The sequence below is a fragment of the Salvia splendens genome, chromosome 19 (assembly GCF_004379255.2).
Source record: "Salvia splendens isolate huo1 chromosome 19, SspV2, whole genome shotgun sequence".
Classification (NCBI taxonomy): Eukaryota; Viridiplantae; Streptophyta; class Magnoliopsida; order Lamiales; family Lamiaceae; genus Salvia; species Salvia splendens.
Genome location: NC_056050.1, coordinates 21730016 through 21752228, shown reverse-complemented (window position 1 = coordinate 21752228; position 22213 = coordinate 21730016). Strand labels below are relative to the sequence as shown.

At 38.3% G+C, this 22213-nt stretch overlaps 4 protein-coding genes and 1 pseudogene across 5 annotated transcripts; 3 read left to right on the top strand and 2 right to left on the bottom strand.

The window, feature by feature from the left end:
- The first annotated feature begins 759 nt into the window (after nucleotides 1-759).
- Nucleotides 760-2570, top strand: LOC121779161 (annotated as a pseudogene).
- A 210-nt stretch (nucleotides 2571-2780) lies between these two features.
- On the bottom strand, nucleotides 2781-3726 carry LOC121779160 (rust resistance kinase Lr10-like). The gene is made up of 2 exons (XM_042176492.1): nucleotides 3589-3726; nucleotides 2781-3440 (listed from the first exon to the last, which is right to left on the bottom strand). Exons 1-2 carry the CDS (start codon nucleotides 3724-3726, stop codon nucleotides 2781-2783), a joined length of 798 nt encoding a protein of 265 aa, XP_042032426.1.
- Nucleotides 3727-7294: 3568 nt separating this feature from the next.
- On the top strand, nucleotides 7295-13331 carry LOC121779542 (pleiotropic drug resistance protein 1-like). Its single transcript, XM_042176886.1, has 21 exons — nucleotides 7295-7702; nucleotides 7779-7899; nucleotides 7983-8071; nucleotides 8182-8266; nucleotides 8361-8520; nucleotides 8598-8674; nucleotides 8749-8802; nucleotides 8891-8981; nucleotides 9050-9351; nucleotides 9438-9719; nucleotides 9798-10114; nucleotides 10188-10348; nucleotides 10415-10518; nucleotides 10598-10754; nucleotides 10829-11373; nucleotides 11452-11742; nucleotides 11819-12036; nucleotides 12116-12343; nucleotides 12420-12591; nucleotides 12674-12928; nucleotides 13005-13331. Exons 1-21 carry the CDS (start codon nucleotides 7380-7382, stop codon nucleotides 13260-13262), a joined length of 4290 nt encoding a protein of 1429 aa, XP_042032820.1. The 5' UTR covers nucleotides 7295-7379; the 3' UTR covers nucleotides 13263-13331.
- A 57-nt stretch (nucleotides 13332-13388) lies between these two features.
- Nucleotides 13389-15753, bottom strand: LOC121779543 (probable protein phosphatase 2C 57). 2 transcript variants are annotated; one of them, XM_042176887.1, is made up of 4 exons: nucleotides 15277-15753; nucleotides 14620-14829; nucleotides 14249-14460; nucleotides 13389-14162 (listed from the first exon to the last, which is right to left on the bottom strand). In XM_042176887.1, exons 1-4 carry the CDS (start codon nucleotides 15454-15456, stop codon nucleotides 13598-13600), a joined length of 1167 nt encoding a protein of 388 aa, XP_042032821.1. In that variant the 5' UTR covers nucleotides 15457-15753; the 3' UTR covers nucleotides 13389-13597. The 2 variants fall into 2 exon arrangements, with proteins under 2 accessions (XP_042032821.1, XP_042032822.1); XM_042176888.1 differs by having other exon boundaries at nucleotides 14620-14826.
- A 5256-nt stretch (nucleotides 15754-21009) lies between these two features.
- On the top strand, nucleotides 21010-21856 carry LOC121778390. The gene is made up of 2 exons (XM_042175737.1): nucleotides 21010-21300; nucleotides 21394-21856. The coding sequence occupies exons 1-2, from the start codon at nucleotides 21209-21211 to the stop codon at nucleotides 21731-21733; spliced, it is 432 nt and encodes a 143-aa protein (XP_042031671.1). The 5' UTR covers nucleotides 21010-21208; the 3' UTR covers nucleotides 21734-21856.
- Nucleotides 21857-22213: the final 357 nt, after the last annotated feature.

Sequence of the window (22213 nt, the reverse complement as noted above, 5' to 3'; positions counted from 1 at the left end):
CTCATCTAAGGAGAAACTATCAAACCCCAAGGGTGTTTGGGTCGATGTGTGCGAAGACCCAGTCGAAAAATCAAAACTGGGGCGATAGACATCCCCCGCCGTCGCCGGGGACCCCCCAGGAGTCCCCTGTGTAGCCGGTACGACCCCCGGAGTCCACTGTGTCGCCGGTACGACCCCCGGAGTCCACTGTGTCGCCGGTGCTCCCCCGGGCATCATCTGCATCCCGGGTACCCACCCCGGTATCGGCGGAAACCCCCCCGGCGGACTCCTCCCCATTGGGGCCCCGGGCATCATCTGCTGCCACGGGTACATGTTGTAGTACCCGGGCACCTGACCCCATCCACTTCCCACAGGGATCGTCGGAGTTTGTGACCCGCTACTCCCGGAACTAGGCTCGTTGTTGAGATCCATTTCCCGTTGTTGATCTTGAACAGAAATTAAGATAGAGAGAGTACTCGTTAAAACAAGTGGTGCGAATGAAAATGACGAGCAAAGCCTGTATATATAGTGTTTCGGAAAAAAAAAATTAATTTTCGCGCTAGGCGGTGCGCTGGGCGATCCGGGCGCTGCAATAGCGCCGAACGGACCGCCCAGCCGACCGCCCAGCGCCACATAACCGCCCAGCGCTGCACGGTTTCTCTCTCCACTCAGCCGCTGGGCGGCTGCAATAGACCGCCCAGCGCCCGCTGGGCGCCTATTGTGGATGGTCTTAAGAAAAAAATAGTAGGCCACTCAAAGTAATGACGTTGACATATAGGCATGGAAATCGAGAAACTTCAAACGCTGTCGTTTGAAGATGAAGGGGTGGTTGGCGGCACCATCGCAGGGTTGTCGTGCGCGCACGCGCTGATCACCGCCGGCTGGGGAGTAGTGGTGCTTGAGAAAACAAGCTCCCCAGCGACGGGTTGCGCCACCGGTGCCGGCCTCGGCCTCGACCCTTTGTCGCAGAAACTCATCAAATCATGGCTCGATCAACCTCATATGCTCGACCTCACCACATTGCCGCTCACCATTGATCAAGTAAGTAAACCACCGAATTATAGCTCTATTATTGAAATTGAATAGGATAACTATAGCTTTGGGAGAACGGTTACTCTGTGTGGTTTGATGTGAAGTGATTTGATTTGTTCACATTCCTAGTTGATTGTGATTGCAATCGGAGATTAAATTATGGTTTCAGTTCCTTGATATTCAAATTACTATTTGCAAATAATCACAATTCAGTGTGAGATTAATTAGTTTCTGGTGCTAATTTGTGACATTATAGAATGAAGCAACTGATGGAGAGAAGAAAATCAATTGGATGCTAACAAGGGATGAGAAATTCAATTTTAGGGCAGCACTCTGGTCTGATCTGTACAGCCTTCTGTACTAGGCATTGCCTCCAGGGACAGTCCACTGGGGGCAAACATTTCTTTCCTTTCGCGTTTCCGATGACGAAGATTGCGTTAAAGTGAAGCTTAAAGCTTCTCAATCCGGAGAGGTGACTGAGGTTGTAGGTGATCTTCTTGTGGCAGCTGATGGCTGTCTCTCTTCAATACGGCAGAGTTTCTTTCCCGAGCTTAAATTGAGGTTTGTGAATCGGTTGTTGATGATTTAGCTGAAAATTCGAGATGTTGTTTGTTCGTTCGACTAAATTACAGATTCAGTTAGATATTCAGGTTATTGTGCATGGAGAGGAGTCCTTGATTTTTCGAACAATGAGGATTCGGACACCATTCTTGGGCTCAAGAAGGCTTTCCCTGATCTTGGGAAATGCTTATATTTCGACTTGGGATCAGGAACTCAGTCTGTGTTTTATGAGCTGTTGAACAAGCGGATCAATTGGATTTGGTACGTGAATCAGCCGGAGCCACAGCTTAAGGTATACTCTTCTTCTCTCTGTGTGGATTGTCGATGGTGGCATGTTGTTCATTTTCGTGTTTGTGGATGAAGTGTATGGTAAAAAAAATGATACTACTATAACTGTTGGTGAATGAATCAGGGAAACTCAGTAACCATGAAAGTAAGCAGTGATATGATCGCCAAAATGCATGAAGCAGCAGAGAAGGTTTGGCTACCCGAACTGATGAAAGTTATACGAGAAACAAAGGATCCTTTCTTGAATGTGATATACGACTGTGAACCGCTGGGCCAAATTTTTTGGCAGAAGGTGGTTTTGATTGGGGATGCAGCTCATGCGACTACTCCTCAAGGTCTGAGGAGCACAAACATGTCGATATTAGATGCTGCAGTCCTCGGGAAATGTCTTGAGAAGTGGGGAGTCGGGAATCTAGCTTCAGCTCTTCAAGAATATCAAGCCACTCGTCTGCCTGTCACAACAGAGCAGGTCCTGTTTTCGCAAAGATTGGGGCGTATCAAGCAAGGTCTGCAACTTCCTGACCGCCAGCCCCTCGATCCAAGAACAGCTTGGGAAGATTGTGAGGAACTGCAGCAGAAGAAGATGCCTTTTCTGTCAGATAAGCCTTCTATTTTGAGCCATATAAAACAGTTGGAGGATTAAACCTGCTATTCTTCTATGTCTAAAACAATCCATGTTAATATCTTTATGTAATTCCCAGTGATACAAACAGAGGGATGCTAGTTTTTATGCCTACTCTTATTTTCTGGTGTAGGAATCGACAGAGAATTCATTAATACTATAATTCAGAAGATCATGAAATAACTAACTAACTAATTAATATAGTAACTCACTTCATGTTACATCTGATTATGAACAAATCACAAGTACACAACAAAGTGGAACTCCTTTCTAAGTAAAAATAGATTATAACACAAGTTCAAGCAATACTAATAATCTCAATAATGCTGCTATCATTGATATCATGCAATGATATGGAAACATTTGAATTGGTAACCCAGTTTTCTTCCTCATTTCCTGCCATATACGCTGAATAGTTAGGGATGTGCAGTTGTTCGACATCAACTTCTAACATCTTTAGCACCTTATTCATTGATGGACGATTGTCTGAACTCATTTGTATGCACCATAATGCAACCATAGTCATCTTCCGACCAATGTTTTTATCGTCAGTTTCATTATCATTTCCAATGTCAATGTCCTTATCTTTGTTCAAGTGGTCGTATATCCAGTGTGGGAAATACTTACTAGATTCATCATTGTTTCGCGTCAAATCTTTGTTTAAGTTTACCATTTCCATCAATAACATCCCGAAACTATACACATCGGCCTTGTAAGACACTCTACCAATACTTCTATTGATAAGTTCAGGAGCAACATACCCTATAGTTCCTCTAGCAGCTGTCAAAGTAACTGCCTCCTTGTTTGTGGCGCATAATTTTGCTAGCCCGAAATCTGATATTTTTGGGACGAACTTATCATTAAGAAGTATATTGTGCGGTTTGAAGTCAAAATGCAAGATCTGGATGTCACAACCATAGTGCAAATACTCAACCCCTCGAGCAACTTCAACTTCAATCTTAAATTTCAAAGTTCCAAATACTCAATGAAGATGTTTTTTCTTTATTTAAGATGTACTTGTCAAGAGAACCATTTGGCATATAATAACAAATGAGGGCACACTTTGATCTTTCAGCGCAATATCCAACAAGTTGGACAACATCTACATGATGGATCCTTCCAATAGTTGCTATTTCATTGATGAAGTCTTGCCCGCTTGCTGCGGATTTTTCAAGTGATTTGATTGCTACAAGATGGCCACTTCGAAACTTTCCCTTATAAACAGAATTGATGCCCCCTTGCATTAGTTTATCTTTAAAAATTTTAGTCATCTTCTTTACGTCTGAATAGGAATACCTAATTGGAGCGAGTTAGTTGTCACTTTGTAGGAATGACTCTACTCCCTCGAAAGAGGACAAACGCCTTTTCTGAAATTTGCAGATAAAAAAACAGACTAGCAAAGGACAAATGATTTCCTTGGTGCCCAAATAATGATTCCAGTGATGAGCGCTGATATCAAATGGAAAAACAAGACAAATACATTTAGTAATAAGGCCAAAAAACTTGTGCTAAAACAATATTATAGTAACTTGAATGAAGTAGTAAAAAAAAGAAAAAACTGATATGGATATCTGTTCCACCCATGGACGGATCTATATACACTCTAAAGGGGCAAACTTATGTTCTCAATGAATTTGTAATATATTATTAGGTCTATTTTTGTTATCCATAACATAATTTTCGATTATAATTAAAAATAAAGAAATAAAATATTTTTGTTGAACGATTGTTGTCTTACAAAATCGATCGACTCTTCATATACCTTTCGAAAACAAATGAAAATAAAATATTGAAATGGTAATTCAACATAAAACATAAATAAAGAGCGCACAGGGAACACGAATTCATTAACTTCAGTTGGGATCTCGACACTGGCGTATCCACTAAGGAACAAGGGGGTACAGCTGTACCCCCTCAAAATGAGATATTACCATTATACACTCAGTGAATTACATAGTTACTTTCCTAGTACCAGTGGTACATTCTTTCTTTACCAACGCAGAAGCCCAAGTCGATTCCCATTAAGATCTTTTTTCTTGTTGATTTTATTCAGTTGTTTTCTGACTCTCTTTCAATCAGAAGTCTTCTCATGTAGTATCATAAATTTAGTAGTACCAATCTAAGAAAAGATTATGCATTTATTTTATTTCTTTTCAAATTAAGTAATTATCTTGTAAAGTATTTTAATTATGTTTAAAGAATTTCATATTTCTCTTCTAATGCGTCTTATTTTGTACATATATTTTTTTTTTAAATCATCTCATACATTTTATATTTAAAACAATTCCTTATTTCATAAAGCATTATGTTTTTCTAATGAATTTTAGCATTAACTTTTTGTTTTAATGTATTCTATTTTATTGTATTTTATTTTTTTTATTTTCTATATTTTTAAAATAATTGAAACATTGCTCAAATAAGCCAAATGATGATTTTTTAGTAAAATAATACACTAAAAAGAAATTTTATTTTTAAAGATTTCACAGTCGAAAACAATTTGTCTATAATATACAAATATAAGAACTTTAATTTTGAATAATAAAAGTCATTTAAGAGAACAAATTAAACAAAAGAAAATGGATCGGATTTTGAAGCATTAAATAACTATAATTATTTATCGTACCCCCAAACCGAAATTTCTGCATACGCCACTGGATCTCGACATATTTTTTCTCTACACATACCCAGCTAGATACAAAATAAAATAAAGTGAATTTAAGCGTACAAGAAACGATTATCAATTTACACATAAAAGTAAATATTCTTACATTTGTCGATGTAAAAATGCAAGAGTAGTATTCCAACTCCAGATCCGATATGATTATCAGAAGGGGGGTTTAAACAAACAGAAGTTTTTCATGAAGACAAAAATTAGAACATGTATCAATCAATCTTCTCCATTGAGACATAAATTAAGTACACACCTTTAATTGCCACACAGCTCACCACAAACACTGCATATATACATACAGAATATATAAGGGGACATGATTAACAATGTTGAATTCAAAGTCATCTCATTAAAACTTTGTTGCATTGAGTGGATGGACTTATACAAATTGCTGTAGAATTTAAAATACTAGTTAGTAGTAATACATAAATTTAGAGGTCATTACCAATGAATACAATGTAATCAGATCCCAGACCATGTAAGTAGTAGTCTGTTAATAAAAACATAATAGCATTTCATTTATATTAAGTTATTGTACACCACAATAGCATTTCATTTATATTAAGTCATTGTTAATCTTAATTATTAATAGGAGTAATATAGTACTCATCCTAATGGCTAATTTGATGTAGTATCTTAACATTGATAATGTAGGATTTAAGTAGTTAGCAAACCAAAATTAAGTCATTCCCACAAATATTAACTAGTTTATAAAATATTTATGAACAATTATTACTAATAAAATCCCCAAAAGAAAGAAACATTTTTAAAAAAATGAATGACACATTTCAATATTCGTATTACTTTCGATAGAATTAGTTAGGCCATCCCATCTACAACTTAACCCTAATACTTATATTTTTCAAATGTCACATCTCATGTTGGTATTGTCAATATCATACACATTAATTAGTAGGAGGCGTATAGTTTAATGATAATTTAGTTGAGTTTGGAGTGACAAATGTTCTTAGGATTCAATGGGATTTACTAAACATTATCATTAGTTATGGTTAATCGTGTTTACTATCCATAATTTTATGACTACTCCTTTGCACGAGTTTTCCTTCTTGTAATTCTAATAACTAAAATTTTAGAATTACCATCGACATATAGCCTGAATTTTTATGTACTAGTATTTTATAAAAATATTATATTTTGCAAGTAAAATGCTGTCAAACTAAATAAATATCGCACGCGAAGTGTTCAAACGTCTCGTGACAACCTAATAAATAAAATAGTTACATGACAAAAATGGCGACAGTTCCAAGTAATCTAATTAGTACGCAATTGTCTCGAAAATATATAATTGTCTCCAATTCATTTATGATTAAAAGGCTAATAAATTACTTTGACTATATTCCTTCTAGAAGGGTAAATTGGCACAATCTATCACCATATTATATTACGTTACTTGGACATGCTATCAGTATCTTCATATTCGGTGACGAGGTTCTATATTTTCTTTAGCAAAATTATCCTTAAAATAATACTCCAATGAATAATTATAACGGTTATTTTTAGACAAAAAATCCATCAAATAATAATAAAATAAGATATATTAACGGTTATGTTTTACAGTATAATACTTTCTTCACAATTTATTAAATTATGGTTTGACTTGGCTAAAATATATTTTGAAAAATGGAAGAAGAACATCAAGCATTAAAAATCATGCATAGAACTTTTTCTGATCTTCTAATCCCTACTAACGGCATTGTCACAAAATCGTTGGGGAAAATTAATTTCTATTGAATTTTATCAGTAAATTAATTTCAACTAAATTAGTTGGATTTCAATATCAAAATTTCACCATAAGCCTATCTCATGGCAAGACAAATAGGCCAAATAAATACTTCCCCATACCTAGAGAATTAAACGAAGATAAAATAAAGTGAGAAAGAAAATATAAAGTAGGACAGAGAAGAGAAAATAAAATATAAGAGAAAATAAGGCAAGTGAAGTAGATTATATGTTTTGTTTTTAGCATAAAAGGAAATTATTTAAATAACTCGATACAACCCAAAATGAAATACGATTCAAATAATTTAGAACGGAGAGAGTAGTATATTTTCATGTTTAATAACCAAAGCTACCTATAAAAATTGAGTCCATGACACATGACAAACATAGTAGCACAAAATCTGTCTTAGTCTCATCATCTCTTGCATGAAAGCTATCTGATTTCTTCTGAATTTTCGCTGTGGCTGTCTGCTTCAAGCAGCAGTGATGGAAGGCGGCGACATATTCAGAGTTAGCAGTGCGCGTTTAAGCAGCTCGAACGTATGGAGAAACACGGGAGTGGAAGTTTTCTCAAAGTCTTCTGCAGAAGTTGAGGATGAAGAGGCACTAAAATGGGCTGCTCTTGAGAAGCTGCCAACGAATCTCCGTATAAGGAGAGGAATACTCGCAGAGGATGAAGGGAAATCGAGGGAGGTTGATGTAAAGAATCTTGGATTAGTGGAAAGGAAGAATCTTGTGGAGAGGTTGTTGCAGATTGCAGAGGAAGGGAATGAGAAGTTCTTGCTCAAGCTCAAGGAAAGAATTCAGAGGTGAATTCTTGAAATATATTTTTATTTAATGAATGGAACATGCAGTTTTGAATGTTGTTGTTTGGGATTGGTTTAGGGTTGGTCTTGATCTTCCAACCATTGAAGTTCGATACGAGCATTTGAGCGTCGATGCAGAGGCGTACGTAGGTGGGAGAGCTCTGCCTACAGTGTTCAACTTCATTGCTAATATCTTGGAGGTAAATGAATCAGATATAGTACTAATGCTTTCCTAAATTATTTATCTGTTTTTTTTAATGATTTTTTGCTTGATTTTGTGTAGGGATTCTTGAGTAGTTTTCGTGTTCTTCCAAGTAGAAAGAAGACTTTACCTATTTTTCACAATGTCAGTGGAATTATCAAGCCTGGAAGGTATAGAACTGATGAATTTAAGGCCAAGTTTCAATTTTCTGTGATACCTCATTTTCTTGGTTGAAAAAGCAACTTGTGTTTTGATTGAGTTTAGTGATCTTGTTTTACAGAATGACCCTACTTTTAGGGCCACCGAGCTCTGGAAAAACGACGTTGCTTCTGGCTTTGGCAGGAAAGCTTGATCCGGAGCTGAAAGTAGGCCAGCAACACAAGTCCAATTTACAAGTTTTGCTTATTTTTTAGTTTCTAGGAACATAACTTTTGAATATTGATTGTAACTGTCTGAAAGGTATCTGGATTGATGACATACAACGGGCATGAGATGAACGAGTTCGTGCCACAAAGGACGTCTGCATACATCAGCCAGCATGATTTGCATATAGGGGAGATGACAGTTAGAGAAACACTGGCTTTCTCCGCGAGATGCCAAGGAGTTGGAGCGCGTCTAGGTGTGCAACAATTTCATTCCACATATAAAATGTAGAAGGATTAGTTTGATGAAATCGTTGTTTGTCTGAAAATTCAGAAATGCTGGCTGAGCTTTCGAGAAGGGAGAAGGAAGCAAACATCAAGCCAGATCCTGATCTTGATGTATTCATGAAGGTATTAATGAAGCTCGAGACAAACGTTGTGATACGACGATTGTTGCTTTTAAAGTTTGGTTTTTTATTGCACAGGCATGTTCAATTCCAGGACAGGAAGAAAGTGTGGTGACAGATTACATCATCAAGGTAAGAAATGAAGTCCTAATTTTTTCACTATTAGAATATTTGTGTCAAAGATGCAGCTGTGAGAGTAACTTTATATACTCAATGACAGATTTTGGGGCTTGAGGTCTGTGCTGACACTTTGGTTGGAGACGAAATGGTTCGAGGGATTTCGGGAGGGCAGAGAAAGAGACTAACAACAGGTATATCTTACTAGAGAAAAAAGTGTGTTCTACAATTTGAGTATATCTAAATGAAAATTGGGCTTTAGGGGAAATGCTGGTTGGACCAGCTAGAGCCTTATTCATGGATGAGATATCGACTGGTTTGGACAGCTCAACGACGTTCCAGATTGTGAACTCAATCAGGCAAACAATCCACATTCTACAAGGGACCGGTGTGATCTCACTGCTGCAGCCTGCCCCAGAGACGTACGACTTATTTGATGACATAATCCTCCTATCAGATGGACAGATTGTGTATCAAGGCCCACGCGAGAACGTGTTGGAATTCTTCGAGCACATGGGATTCAGATGCCCTGAGAGGAAAGGAGTAGCAGATTTCCTTCAAGAAGTATGTATGCCATTTGTATCTGTTATCACCAACTTTTTTTATTCGAGAATATGCCGACTGAACCTTGTTTTTCTGCGTAAAATTAGGTGACATCGAAGAAGGATCAAGTGCAGTACTGGCTGCCCAAGGACAAACCTTACAGCTATGTGTCTGTGAAGGAATTCTCTGAAGCATTTCAGTCTTTCCACGTCGGGATAAAGCTTGGCGATGAGCTTGCTGTTCCTTTCAACAGGGCAAAGAGCCACCCCACTGCTCTCACCAGTGATAGATATGGAGTTAGCAAGAAGATGCTTCTCAAAGCCTGTTTCGACAGAGAGTTCTTGCTCATGAAGCGCAATTCTTTCGTCTACATATTCAAGCTGACACAGGTAAGATAAGCTACCTTGTATGTATAAAGATTTCAGCCTCAATCACAGCTCTAATTTCTCAAATGTGTGTCAATGTAGATAATCATGGTGGCTGTCATTTCAACGACACTATTTCTAAAGACGGAGATGCCTAAGAAAAACGTGACGGATGGTGGCATATACATGGGAGCTCTGTTCTTTGCTCTTTTGACAAACATGTTCAATGGATTCTCAGATTTGGCAATGAGTATAATGAAGCTTCCCGTGTTCTTCAAGCAACGAGACCTTCTGTTCTTCTCTGCGTGGGCGTATTCTCTGCCAGCGTGGATACTCAAGATCCCTATCACACTTGTTGAGGCTGCTATATGGGTTGTTTTGACTTATTTCACAAGTGGATATGATTCTGATGTGGAAAGGTAATAACTAATACTGCTTATCTAGTAAGTACTATACATTGAGTTGCTAATCTTCGAGTTTGTTCGAATACAGATTCTTCAGGCAAATGCTGGTGCTGTTTTGTATAAGTCAGATGGCTTCTGCACTGTTCCGTTTGATGGGAGCGCTGGGAAGAAACATCATCGTCGCCAACACATTTGGATCATGCGCGTTGCTCACAGTTCTCGTCCTAGGCGGTTTCATTATATCTCGAGGTAGACATTGATTTTTATATCCTTATGATCCACAGCTTGTAACACAAAGGTGCTGCTTTTTATCAGAAAATATCAAGAAATGGTGGATATGGGGCTACTGGTTTTCGCCGTTGATGTATGGACAGAATGCCATCGCTGTGAACGAGTTTCTTGGAACGAGTTGGAGCCATGTAAGTAGTGTCTATGTTTCTTAGACTAGCACTGATTAGATAACGAACGAACGAACGAACTAACATGAAGCGTGTGCAGATTCCTCCTGCTTCGACAGAATCTGTTGGGCTGTCGGTTCTCAAGTCGCGTGGGATCTTCACAGAAGCGCGTTGGTACTGGATAGGCGTTGGCGCTCTCATTGGATATATGATTCTCTTCAACTTGCTCTGCATCGCAGCTCTTACTTACCTCAACCGTGAGCGCTCATTCTCGGATCACATTTAACTTGTTTACTCGAAAAGCTGTTAAGAGAAATATAATTTGATGCAGCATTAGGAAAGCCACAAGCTGTTATATCAGAGGAGACATTAGCAGAGAGGAATGCTATCAAAAGAGGCCAACCTATAGAAATTCAAGATTTTGGTAAAAATGCAGCAAGAGAAAAGCAGGCTGTTTCATCAAGAGACAACAGGAAGAGAGGAATGATTCTACCTTTCCAACCTCTCTCAATGACATTTGATGATATCCGGTACGCAGTAGACATGCCACCGGAGATGAGAGTTGAAGACAAGCGCCTAGAGCTTCTCAAGGGCGTGAGTGGCGCGTTCAGGCCGGGAGTTTTGACAGCGCTTATGGGCGTGAGCGGGGCAGGAAAGACGACGCTCATGGATGTATTGGCAGGAAGGAAAACCGGAGGCTACATTGAGGGGACGATCAAGATATCAGGATACCTGAAGAAGCAGGAAACGTTTGCACGGATAGCAGGATACTGTGAGCAGACAGACATACACTCACCTCATCTCACTGTCTATGAGTCCCTCCAATTTTCTGCTTGGCTCCGTCTGCCTCCTGAAGTCGACGCTGCAACACGAAAGGTGACCTTCAACATTTTGTTGAACTAACATTCTCCCCAAAAGGGTAGAAAATGAAGCAATGTGTGTGTGTGTTTGCAGATGTTTATTGATGAAGTGATGGAGCTAGTGGAGCTCACTTCATTGAGCGACTCCCTCGTAGGGCTGCCAGGTGTCAACGGCCTCTCAACCGAGCAGAGGAAGAGGCTCACCATTGCGGTCGAGCTCGTGGCCAACCCGTCCATTATATTTATGGACGAGCCAACATCAGGGCTCGATGCAAGAGCAGCTGCAATTGTGATGAGAACAGTTAGGAACACGGTGGACACTGGCAGGACAGTCATCTGCACCATCCACCAGCCGAGCATTGACATCTTCGAAGCCTTCGATGAGGTATGCACCAGCACCACCCACTCATTCTCCCCTCCCTCCCTCCCTCATCCAACCCAACTTCTGCCATATTCTGCAGCTGCTGCTTCTCAAACGAGGCGGAGAAGAGATCTACGTAGGCCCTCTAGGCCGCCACTCGTCTCACCTCATCAAATACTTCGAGGGGATCCAAGGAGTCAGCAGCATCAAAGACGGATACAATCCGGCTACATGGATGCTTGACATCACTGCACCAGCACAAGAGGCAGCTCTTGGTGTTGATTTCACTCAAATATACAGAAACTCTGATCTCTACATGTATTGATCAACAACACCAATACAATGCACACTACTCTAACCAAATGCCTGAGCTAAACACTTCTGTAACCAAATGCAGGAGAAATAAAGCACTAATCAAGGAACTGAGCATGCCAGCCCCGGGCTCAAGAGACCTACACTTCCCAAACCGATACTCTAAGTCGTTCTGGTCCCAATGCATGGCCTGCCTATGGAAGCAACACTGGTCTTACTGGCGGAATCCGCCCTACACTGCTGTGAGGCTGCTGTTCACCACCTTCATGGCAGTATTGTTCGGGGCCATATTCTGGGACCTCGGCTCCAAAAGGCGAGCAACCAAACACAAACACACCATCCACCACTCTTGAAAATATTAATAAAATGGTGTGTATCCATCTGTGCAGGGAAAGGCAGCAGGACATCTTCAACGCGATGGGATCCATGTACACCGCTGTGCTATTCCTAGGCATCCAGAACGCCACAACCGTGCAGCCGGTCGTTGCAGTCGAGAGAACTGTATCCTACCGAGAGAGAGCAGCAGGGATGTACTCTGCCTTGCCATACGCCTTCGGACAGGTACCTAATTTCATCACAACTGTCACTGTTATTCCTAACAACTCACTTTCATTCATAACAACTATGATTTTTTGTGCTGCAGGCTGTGGTGGAGCTCCCGCACCTGCTGCTGCAGACGCTGATATATGGCGTGATAGTGTACGCGATGATTGGGTTTGAGTGGACCGTGGCAAAATTCTTCTGGTACCTTTTCTTCATGTACTTCACCTTGCTCTACTTCACTCTCTATGGGATGATGGCAGTGGCCGTCACGCCCAACCACAACATCGCTGCCATCGTCTCCTCCGGCTTCTACGGCATTTGGAATATCTTCTCCGGATTCATCATCCCTAAGACGGTGAGAAAATTAACACACACAACAGTTGGCACCGGAAATGTGAAATTTGTCTAACGTCGTTTTTTTTCTCTTACAGAGGATGCCGGTATGGTGGAGATGGTACTACTACGTCTGCCCGATCTCATGGTCACTCTACGGATTGGTTGCTTCGCAGTTCGGAGACATCGAAGCTGTGCTCGACACCGATGAAACGGTCGGAGATTTTGTGATGACTTACTTTGGATTCAAGCATGATTTTGTGGGATATGTGGCTGTTATCATTGTCGGAATAGGCGTGCTGTTTGGCTTCATTTTTGCCTTCTCAATTAGGGCGTTTAATTTCCAAAAGAGGTGAAAAACAGAGGAACAAGTTTGTTATGCTTCATTTTTGTATTCTAAAAGAGGTGAAAAAAGTTGGTAAGTAGATTGTCTGGCTTCATTTTAGTCTACACTAAATCAAGAAAGTAACTAAGGAAAGGGATGATTAATAAATGTTGGTCCTAGTTTAATTTAGTAGTTCAAAATAAGAAAGAAACCAAGGAAAAAGGAAAGTGGAAAAAGGGAAAGCTAATGTCAGTAGTCGCATATGTTACAGTTGGAAACTACATCCTCTCTCAAAAATAAGCAAGCAAGAATAGTAAAGAAAAAGATGAAGTGAGGAAGATGCCACAACCATCTAATCTCTAATCTTCAAATATCTAAGTCATCCAAGAAGCTCTGCAACTCCTTCAAACCTTCAGCAGAGATGCTCCGATGCACTCTTCCACGAGGGACCACCAAATTGGGCGGTGGCTCCGGCTGGAAGCAGACCACGACCACCGATAAATTATCTCCACTCTTTCTCTTCAAAGCTTCGTCCACGAGATCCTTGCTGCACATCAAGGGGTCGTTGTGCTCCTGGAGTCTTCTACGAGCAAAATCCACAGCGTTTTGGCTCAGAAACACGTCCCACATGCCATCACACCCGATGATGAGAAACTCATCTTCTTCAGTGAGCCTCGTGGTCATGAGTTCAGGCTCTGCTGTCAGTGGTCCGCCATCATCATCTTTCAGTCCTTCCATGTGCCAGTCGCCCAATGCACGAGCAACATTTAGCTGCCCGTTGAGATAGCCGTCGTATACATAACCTCCCGAGGCTTCTATACGACGCCTCTCCCTCAAGCAAACAGGTTTATGATCTCTCGACATCTCTATCGCTTTACCCCTTCGACAGAGTACTGCTCTGCAGTCTCCAGCATTCGCCACCACTAGTGACCTACACTGAGTCAAGGAGAAGACATTCCATTAATAGCATTTCTCATTTGTTCACAACAATGAACCATCCACAACTAAGATACCGACCTCCCAATTACTAGAGCTGCCAAAGCAGTGGTGCCTGAAGCAAGATCTGCATCCGTGGAGCAAGCTTCTGCAAAAGCTGCATCCGTCTGTAAAAATGCCGACGACAGTACCCTCTCAATGTCCTGCGGAAAACCTCCATCCTCAACAATGAACCTTGGCAAATTATAGCACGCAAAGTCAGCAGCATGTTTCCCTCCATGTCCATCAAAAACCTGACCAATACAGAAAATATTTCATCAGATACTAGCCATACAATTTTGGTTACCTCCCCAAACAAGATTCTTTACCACATCCAAGAATAGCTACGATTCCACACGCCGAAAGTAAGAGATAGAAATATTAAGTTAGTATAGATAAAAAGAGTTACAAACCCCATAGAAGGCACTGGGACTCTCACTAGAGCCACTTAAACCATAGTCATTCATCATGTTGTCTGCACAAACATATACATCTTCCATGTTTGAGCGAGAGCCAACATCTGCCCATGCTCCCGACCGGAGAAGAGGCACATATTCAGCATCACTATCATCTAGGTTAAGTCTTGGTTCAAACGAAATTTCTGATGCCCTGCTTCTCACCTGCTACCATTCCAGTCAAAATCCAATTGAGAAAGCAAATGTAATGAAAGCTGAACCAATTACTCAAGAATTGCAGTAAACAATAAACCAACACAGAGTACATGAAACATAGACTTAAGCTAAACCGATAAAAGATTAAAATGTTATGTTCAAATCTAGTTCAAGCAGCCACTTGCTGAGTTAAATTTCCAATCGAATCCAGCCGAGGAAAGAAAATAGAGACAACATATAATTGTGAGTCACTAGCACAGCGAAATTTGACCACAATCACTTCAAAACCTTACTATTCCCTCTTTATGGATTACATTTTATCGAGCAATCTAACCAATCAGATTCAGATTTAATGAATTGCACATTGATGAGTTACTGAAAATCCCTAACAATTTCCCCATTTGCCCAACTCGAAGCTGAAAAAAAGCAAGATAATAGACGAATTTCAAGCGCAATTACCAAAGAGGGATGGCGAACAAGGGACTTGGCGCTCAAAGGCGGCGTGCCGCCTGAGTCCAGGCAGTGTAGGTAGGCTCCTCGGCCGGCTATAGAGTTCGGAATCGGCGGCCGTCCGTCTCCGGAGATGGATTTTTCTCTGTCGCCATCAGCATTGTTGAGAACTACTCTACTGCCTTCCATTACAAATGTTAGCCATTACTCCTCCAATTGAAGGTTTCGAGCTTTTGTTGGGGGAGTCCAATGGAGCGGGAAATCAGGCGGTGAATCTTGAAAGATGTTTCAATTTGGGGCTAGGGTTTGGCAACGAGAATGAATAGTTAAATGCAGGTTTTGTGCGAATACAGAAAGAAGAGATCTGAGATAGGAGAGAGAAAGACGTTGAATTTGGCGTTTGGAGTCGGTTTTGAGAAATACTGCCGCTGCGAAAATGATGCTTCGAATCAAGGCTACGGTGTCGTTTTGCTCCTTTTTTTGGAGATCGACGTGTGCATTAATATTATACAAGGTGCCACACGTTTTATATTTCAACTCTCTCGCGGTCTCAAATGTTTATTTAACGTTTCTCATTTTTAACACGCTTTCGATTTAATTTTGTCAGTGTTTATTTGACGTTTCTACTTTTTTTTAAGTTTATTTCATGATATTCAGTTAATGGAGCTTTGAATTTTATTCGGGATATTGGTCTCTAAAACCATGAACTCTGTCCAAAATTTGATATTTTCCACGAACTTTAAAATTTATATAGAATATCACAAACTTTCCACTTTATTTGGTATTTCCCAAATTGACCCAAATAAGATATTTTCATCAAAATCTTATTTTATGTGAGCAACCGTGATATGTTTTATGATATTTTTAAACCACTTTTAAGTTTATAACAAGTAGGATAAAAAGTCACGTAGAAAGCGACATTGATTTAATTGTGTCAAACCCAATAAAAAAAGCATCGTAAGCTAGTCAAATATGGTGATAGATATGCTGTGGGAAATAACAAACAAAGTGCAAAGTTTGTGATATTCTAAACCAATTTTAAAGTTCATGGGAAATACCAAATTTTGGGCAAAGTTCATGGTTTTAGATACTAATATCCCAATTTTATTCCTAAGTAGGGATGTCAATAAGCCCACAACCCGTGGACTAGCCTGAATAGCCCGCCAAATTTATAGGGATAAGACCGAAAATTTCTAGCCCGATAAAATTACAACCCGATTAGCCCGCACCCGATTAACCCGCAACCCGTTAGTTTGACTCCTAATTGAACATTTTCATTGATTATTTTTATAATATAGATAACTAAAAAAATAACTTTCAATTTTATATTAAATATACAAATTATATATTAATTTTTTATGAATATAATAATAAATAATTAAATTAGAAACTTCTAATTTATTAAAAAATATTTAAATTTCTAAAATATATTTTAAAACATGCTATAAAATATTTAAATTTATGTTTAATTTTGCTCAAATCTCAAATATTAATATTTGATCATGTTTGTATTTGAGTTTAAGTATATATCTCAAATTTATCATAATTAATATTTTATATTTTATAAATATAACTAATTTTCGTCAATATTTATTGGATTAATCGCATGCTAATTTTATCGGTAGCAACCTGATTAACCCGATGTGCTAGCCCGAAACCCTAGCTTTTAGCGTTAGGGTTGAACTTTTATAACCCAAAAAATACAACCCGATTAGCCCGCACCCGATTGACCCGCAACCCGATGGGCCAGCCCGATTGACAGACATCCCTATTCCTAAGAGCAAATCACTATTGTTTACAATACTGGCTTTTACCGCAATCAATTTTAACTATAAAAATATTCACTAATAATAATGATTTTATCATATTAAAAATATTACTTACCCATTCCCATAATAGATGGCACACTTAGATAATGACACGAGATTTTAACAGATATTGTTTTATATGTTAAGTGAAGGGAGAAAATAGTACTCTCTCTGTGCCAAGATATTAGACTCGTATACCACTTTGGGGTGTCTCAATATACTTGAGTCATTTCTATTTATGGTAAAAATCTACTTTATTACCAACTCCACTTACACCACTAAACAACACCTTCTAAATTCTTGTGTCAAAAGAAATGAGTCAATATCTTGGGACGGAGGGAGTATATTTATAAATTATATTAATGTTAGAGAATTTTTTTTATAAAAATGAAATGTGACATTTTTTGTGGGAAAGAAAAAGGAAAGTGTAACCTCTACTCCTATTATAGAATGGATGAAGTAACTTTTACTTAATGTTTAGTAGAGCATGTATAATTTTTTGTAAATTTATCATATTATAATAGAATATTGGTCACTAAAATTATGATTTAATTTAATTTAGATTTTTCCACTAACTTAAAAATTGTTATAATATATTATAAATTTTATATTTCATGTGTTATTTTCCACGGCGGGTTAATCACCGTATCCAACTAACGTGCGTAACTTTTTTTTATCTCACACTTGACACAACTAAATCAACACAACTTTCTAATATCCTATTTGCTGCAAACTTTAAAAAAATATTCTAAAATATAATAAACGTTTCACAGTTGTGTAGATAGAATAATTTTTCATCGAAAATATTTTATTTGGGTTGGAGGGGAAAATAACACAATAAATATACATTTAGTGATATTTTAAATAAATTACTCCATAAAAAATACGAAAATTAGAGAATAGTTTATAATTTTAGAGACCTGTCCATTATGATAAAGCATGTGTGTATATATGAAAGTGTGAAGATATACTATAAAATATATGTATATTAATACGAACTGAATAGATTCCAGCCAATGATTAGTTAAAATAGAAGAAGAAGGCGATGTTGAAGCCGCGAAAAAGGGCCACCTGGAGAAAGAGGCGTTACAGCTGACCAACTACTACTTTGGTGTTCCAAGGCGTCATCGTTTTACCACTCGCCGTCGCACCTCCAGTGCAGCCACAGGTGGGTCCCCTTGACCCTGTGGCGTCCTCAACTCCTGCGCGCTTCTCAGGATCTCGCTCCGCTACAAGGCCTCCTTGGATGATGCAGATACCATCGCCGTCACGTGCCAGAGGTCGTGGAGCTGCTTCTATGTCATCCCCTGCATGACGTTCGTCATCGTCTTTCTTGGGGTCACACTCGCCCGGCTGTTGGATCGTCTCTTGTTCCACTGATACCTTGTCACCGGACACCGACTAAATCTTTGCATTTCTAACTTCATTGTTGAATTATTGACCATGTGACAACATCTCAGTTGATAAGACGCTTTAGAGTAACTGCATCAGATGTTTGTTTAATATGTATTCATGCACTTTATTATAATAAAGAAAAGAATATCATGTATGTGTTTTGTAAATCTTCCAATATATGGAGTATATATAACATTAAGTTGTTGTTAATTTTCTTACATAAGTAGTACTAATAAAATACAATTTGGAAGAATGATTTTATTTTGATACTTATAATATAAAAGCATGCATGTAGTGTTTTTAATCTGGTCTTTTAGTCCTTGTGGAAACGAATACACATGGTGAAATCAATAGTTTTGTTACTATAATGTTGAAATATTTTATGAATAGATTAGTAAAAGTTTTTCTTCCTAGGTTAGAGATTTTGCATAGTTTTTTGGTGTCTCTTTTGTCGTTGATTGTTCGTTGATTTGTTAACGACTCTTTTGCTTGATGCACCTTCAGCTTGAGAATTTTTTTTTGTATCATAACAAATATATTAATTGTTCATGGTTTGAATGATTTTGCCTAGTCTCATTTTGTTCCGAATTGCATATACCAACAGATAGTGTCACCTTACTTTTAAGATCTTCTGTGCAATGAAAAATAGTAAGCCAAAACATAATGGTGCCTACCCATGACAAATTATTCACTCTTTATTTGCATCATGGTATTTCAGAGCTAAAGATTGCAGTTTTATGTGAGGAGGGCATTAGTGAAAACAAATTATTTGTTTTTATTGTTTGAGAAAATATGAAGTTGGATCAGCCTCATAATAAAAGAGGAAGACTTGGAAATGGTAAAAGAAGCATAGATTTCAAAATTAAAAGGAGTGGAACTATTGCACCACGTTTCACGCATTTACTTAACTGAACTTACAAGCAACTGTGATTATTTATTAAAAAATATTTTAAAAAATGCGAATATATATTAATTCATGATATTTAAGTTGTCCACTTTTTATATCTTATTCCATGTATCACTTTCATTTTCGATATATTCTCTTTAGTTTTTCTTTAGTTTCAATTTATATACTACATAATTGAATTTTGTACTGCTATAATATTATCAAATTAGGTTATAGCATTATTTTTTTAGTAGTATAATTTATTATCATTTCTATTTGATAAAGGTTAATTATTACACTTGATAACTTTCTCGATATCCACATAATCGGAAATAGTCGGGGGGAAATCGATTTCCTGTTTACCAAGATTTTGAAAAATAAAGCAGAATACACGATTTTATTGTTTTATAGACTACATTGTTTTATAGACTAGTGGTTTTTTAATAGGAGAAAATGAATAGAGCTATTCAAAATGGCCTTGCACATTGATTAAAGAGGGCTCTTTATATATAAAAAAAATGAATACTGCTATATAAAGAGCCCTGAAATACGTTTGGTTATTTTTTTTAGTAAAATGAAAACAGGCAAAGTCCGAGCTTGGTTTTTTTTAAGACTACATTAATTAAAGATTATATACTATTTACCAGTGGGTTGTAGCGCAGTTGGCAGCGCAGAGCTGTCACGTGTTCAAACCCCACCACCCCCTGGGAGACTTTCGGCCTTAATCCGCAAGTCCGGTCGAGTAATCCGATTCCGTCGAAGGTACCCCACCACTCGCTGGAAGACTTTCGGTCTTAATCCGCAAGTCCGGTCACTGGGAGACTTTCGGCTTTAATCCGCAAGTCCGGTCTAGTAGGATAAAGAAAAAATTATAGTCTCTTTGGATAGTAGAAAATAAATAACTCTAAAGAGATTAAACATTTTTTTAGCATGTGATTTTTAGATAGTGTTGTTTTATAATTAATAAAGAGAAAATAAAGTTAGAAAGGATGTTGTTTTTGTTTTAGGAAATATTTTCTTTTTAATAGGACAATTAAAACAGGAAAATATTTTATTTTTAATGGAATAATTTAAAAAGAAAATATTTCATTTCTAATGAGAAAGAGTACTATTATAAAAGAAAATGTAGTTGAACTGTCGTCCGAATTTATTGGAAGAATTGAGGAGTTAGGAATGTGTGGAAAATGAGTTAGGTGGGAAAAGAGAAGATAACATGAAATGTCAAAAACTAGGTGATAAATGAGCTGTCAAATAAATGTAACTAGTCAATAAAATAAAAACATTACTCCAATATCTTATTTTAGTGTAAAAGGATAGTTGAAACCAGTTTAGAATGAAATCTTATGTATTTATATTATTGTACCAGAGTATGTGAGCCAAATTTTATTAATTTAGTAGTAAATTTGGACTAAAATTAATAACTGGACCATTAAATTTCTATCAATTTATTAATAAAAGCCCGTGCAACACAACAACACGATTGTTGCATTTTGCACGCTAGGACTACTACTAGTAAACACACAAATACACCTTTGATTGGTAGTAGATGTTTGAATGAATCGATTATACAACATGACAAAATCTATTTTTGGCACGTCAAATTTGTAAACATGTACTACACCGAATAACCTTCTAACACAAGTACAATTCGGCATAAATTCAATGCACTTTTTTATAAATCAAAATATCTATTTTTTTTATTTATATTTTAAAGTTCAAACAGTGTTGTTAGACGGCAAGCAAACTGCAAGAGAGAGATCTTCTTTCCCAGCAAACGTAAATTGACCATCTCTCTATAAAGGAGAGCAAAATCACAAACAGTTGGACTGCAATTCAACAAAACAGAGCAACAATGGTTACCTCAAGCTACTGCTCCCTCAATTTCCCCCCTCCTTCCACGACACCACCTTCTCCCCCAATTTCAGCGGCGCCGCAGCTTTCACGGTGAGTAACGCTACCAGATTGCGATCTGTTTACCTACATAGATCAACATCAATAATCAATTATCCAATTTTTGATCGAATTGTTGTGACGCAGCTCTCCGGCTCTCAAGGATCGATTGTGGAGGAGTCGATGCGTCCTTGGCTTAACGTGCGCGATAATCGGCCTCGAAGGCGGCGATTTCGCGGTGGTTGGGGATCAGGAGAGAGCTATGGCGATGGATATGCAATCGTCCGCGATCGCCGTCGGGGCTCCGAGATGGAGCGACAAGAGAGCTTGCTTGCCGTGGCAGCTCAATTCGCTTGAAACGATCGTGCCGGAGAATCTGCCGCGGCCGTCGGCGCGGCGGCGGTGGGAGGCCACTGGCTTCTCGGAGACGGCTCCGGCTGTTAGGGTTGCGGTGAAATCTGGCGCCAAGGGTTGTTTCACTATGTGATTAATTAACCATGCGTAGGAAATGGTGTATACCGTAAATATATAGTACTACTACCAATTTGGTAGTAATTATTTTAATTAACTATCTTGTTTATGATTAGGGTTAAAAAAACAACACCCCTAATTCTTTTTGTCGACTAATTTTATAGGATGGTGTGATGTTTTCTGCGGTTTATAAGAAATGAGAAAAATAACTTTGACTATATTGAAAAAATGAATTAACCAATTAGCATAAACAAAATAACCATTTTTTTAATAATATAAATATCATGGAACATATCCAAGTATGGACGATTAGTAGCAGAGTGCAGTACATCATCCAGTACAAAAAACGTGACAAATTTAGAAAGGGTTGGGCCTTAAGTACAAGAAGCCCATTAGATAAATGGGCCCATTATGGACTCCGACACAGCTAATAATACTACCTATCCATTCAACAATAAGTATCCCAGACTATTCTATTTAACAAAAAAAAAAGTAT

What these genes read in the sequence shown, in the direction of transcription:
- LOC121779160 (XM_042176492.1), bottom strand. Translation starts at nt 3,726, where the DNA reads ATGCAAGGGGGCATCAATTCTGTTTATAAGGGAAAGTTTCGAAGTGGC. An exon ending in CTATTGGAAGGATCCATCAT is followed by an intron (nt 3,441 to 3,588) that starts GTAGATGTTGTC and finishes TTGAAATTTAAG; the next exon opens with ATTGAAGTTGAAGTTGCTCG.
- LOC121779542 (XM_042176886.1), top strand. Translation starts at nt 7,380, where the DNA reads ATGGAAGGCGGCGACATATTCAGAGTTAGCAGTGCGCGTTTAAGCAGC. An exon ending in ATCTTGATGTATTCATGAAG is followed by an intron (nt 8,675 to 8,748) that starts GTATTAATGAAG and finishes TTTATTGCACAG; the next exon opens with GCATGTTCAATTCCAGGACA. An exon ending in TCTTCGAAGCCTTCGATGAG is followed by an intron (nt 11,743 to 11,818) that starts GTATGCACCAGC and finishes CATATTCTGCAG; the next exon opens with CTGCTGCTTCTCAAACGAGG.
- LOC121779543 (XM_042176887.1), bottom strand. Translation starts at nt 15,456, where the DNA reads ATGGAAGGCAGTAGAGTAGTTCTCAACAATGCTGATGGCGACAGAGAA. An exon ending in GTCCCAGTGCCTTCTATGGG is followed by an intron (nt 14,461 to 14,619) that starts GTTTGTAACTCT and finishes TGTATTGGTCAG; the next exon opens with GTTTTTGATGGACATGGAGG. An exon ending in GCAGCTCTAGTAATTGGGAG is followed by an intron (nt 14,163 to 14,248) that starts GTCGGTATCTTA and finishes GACTCAGTGTAG; the next exon opens with GTCACTAGTGGTGGCGAATG.
- LOC121778390 (XM_042175737.1), top strand. Translation starts at nt 21,209, where the DNA reads ATGGTTACCTCAAGCTACTGCTCCCTCAATTTCCCCCCTCCTTCCACG. An exon ending in GCGGCGCCGCAGCTTTCACG is followed by an intron (nt 21,301 to 21,393) that starts GTGAGTAACGCT and finishes GTTGTGACGCAG; the next exon opens with CTCTCCGGCTCTCAAGGATC.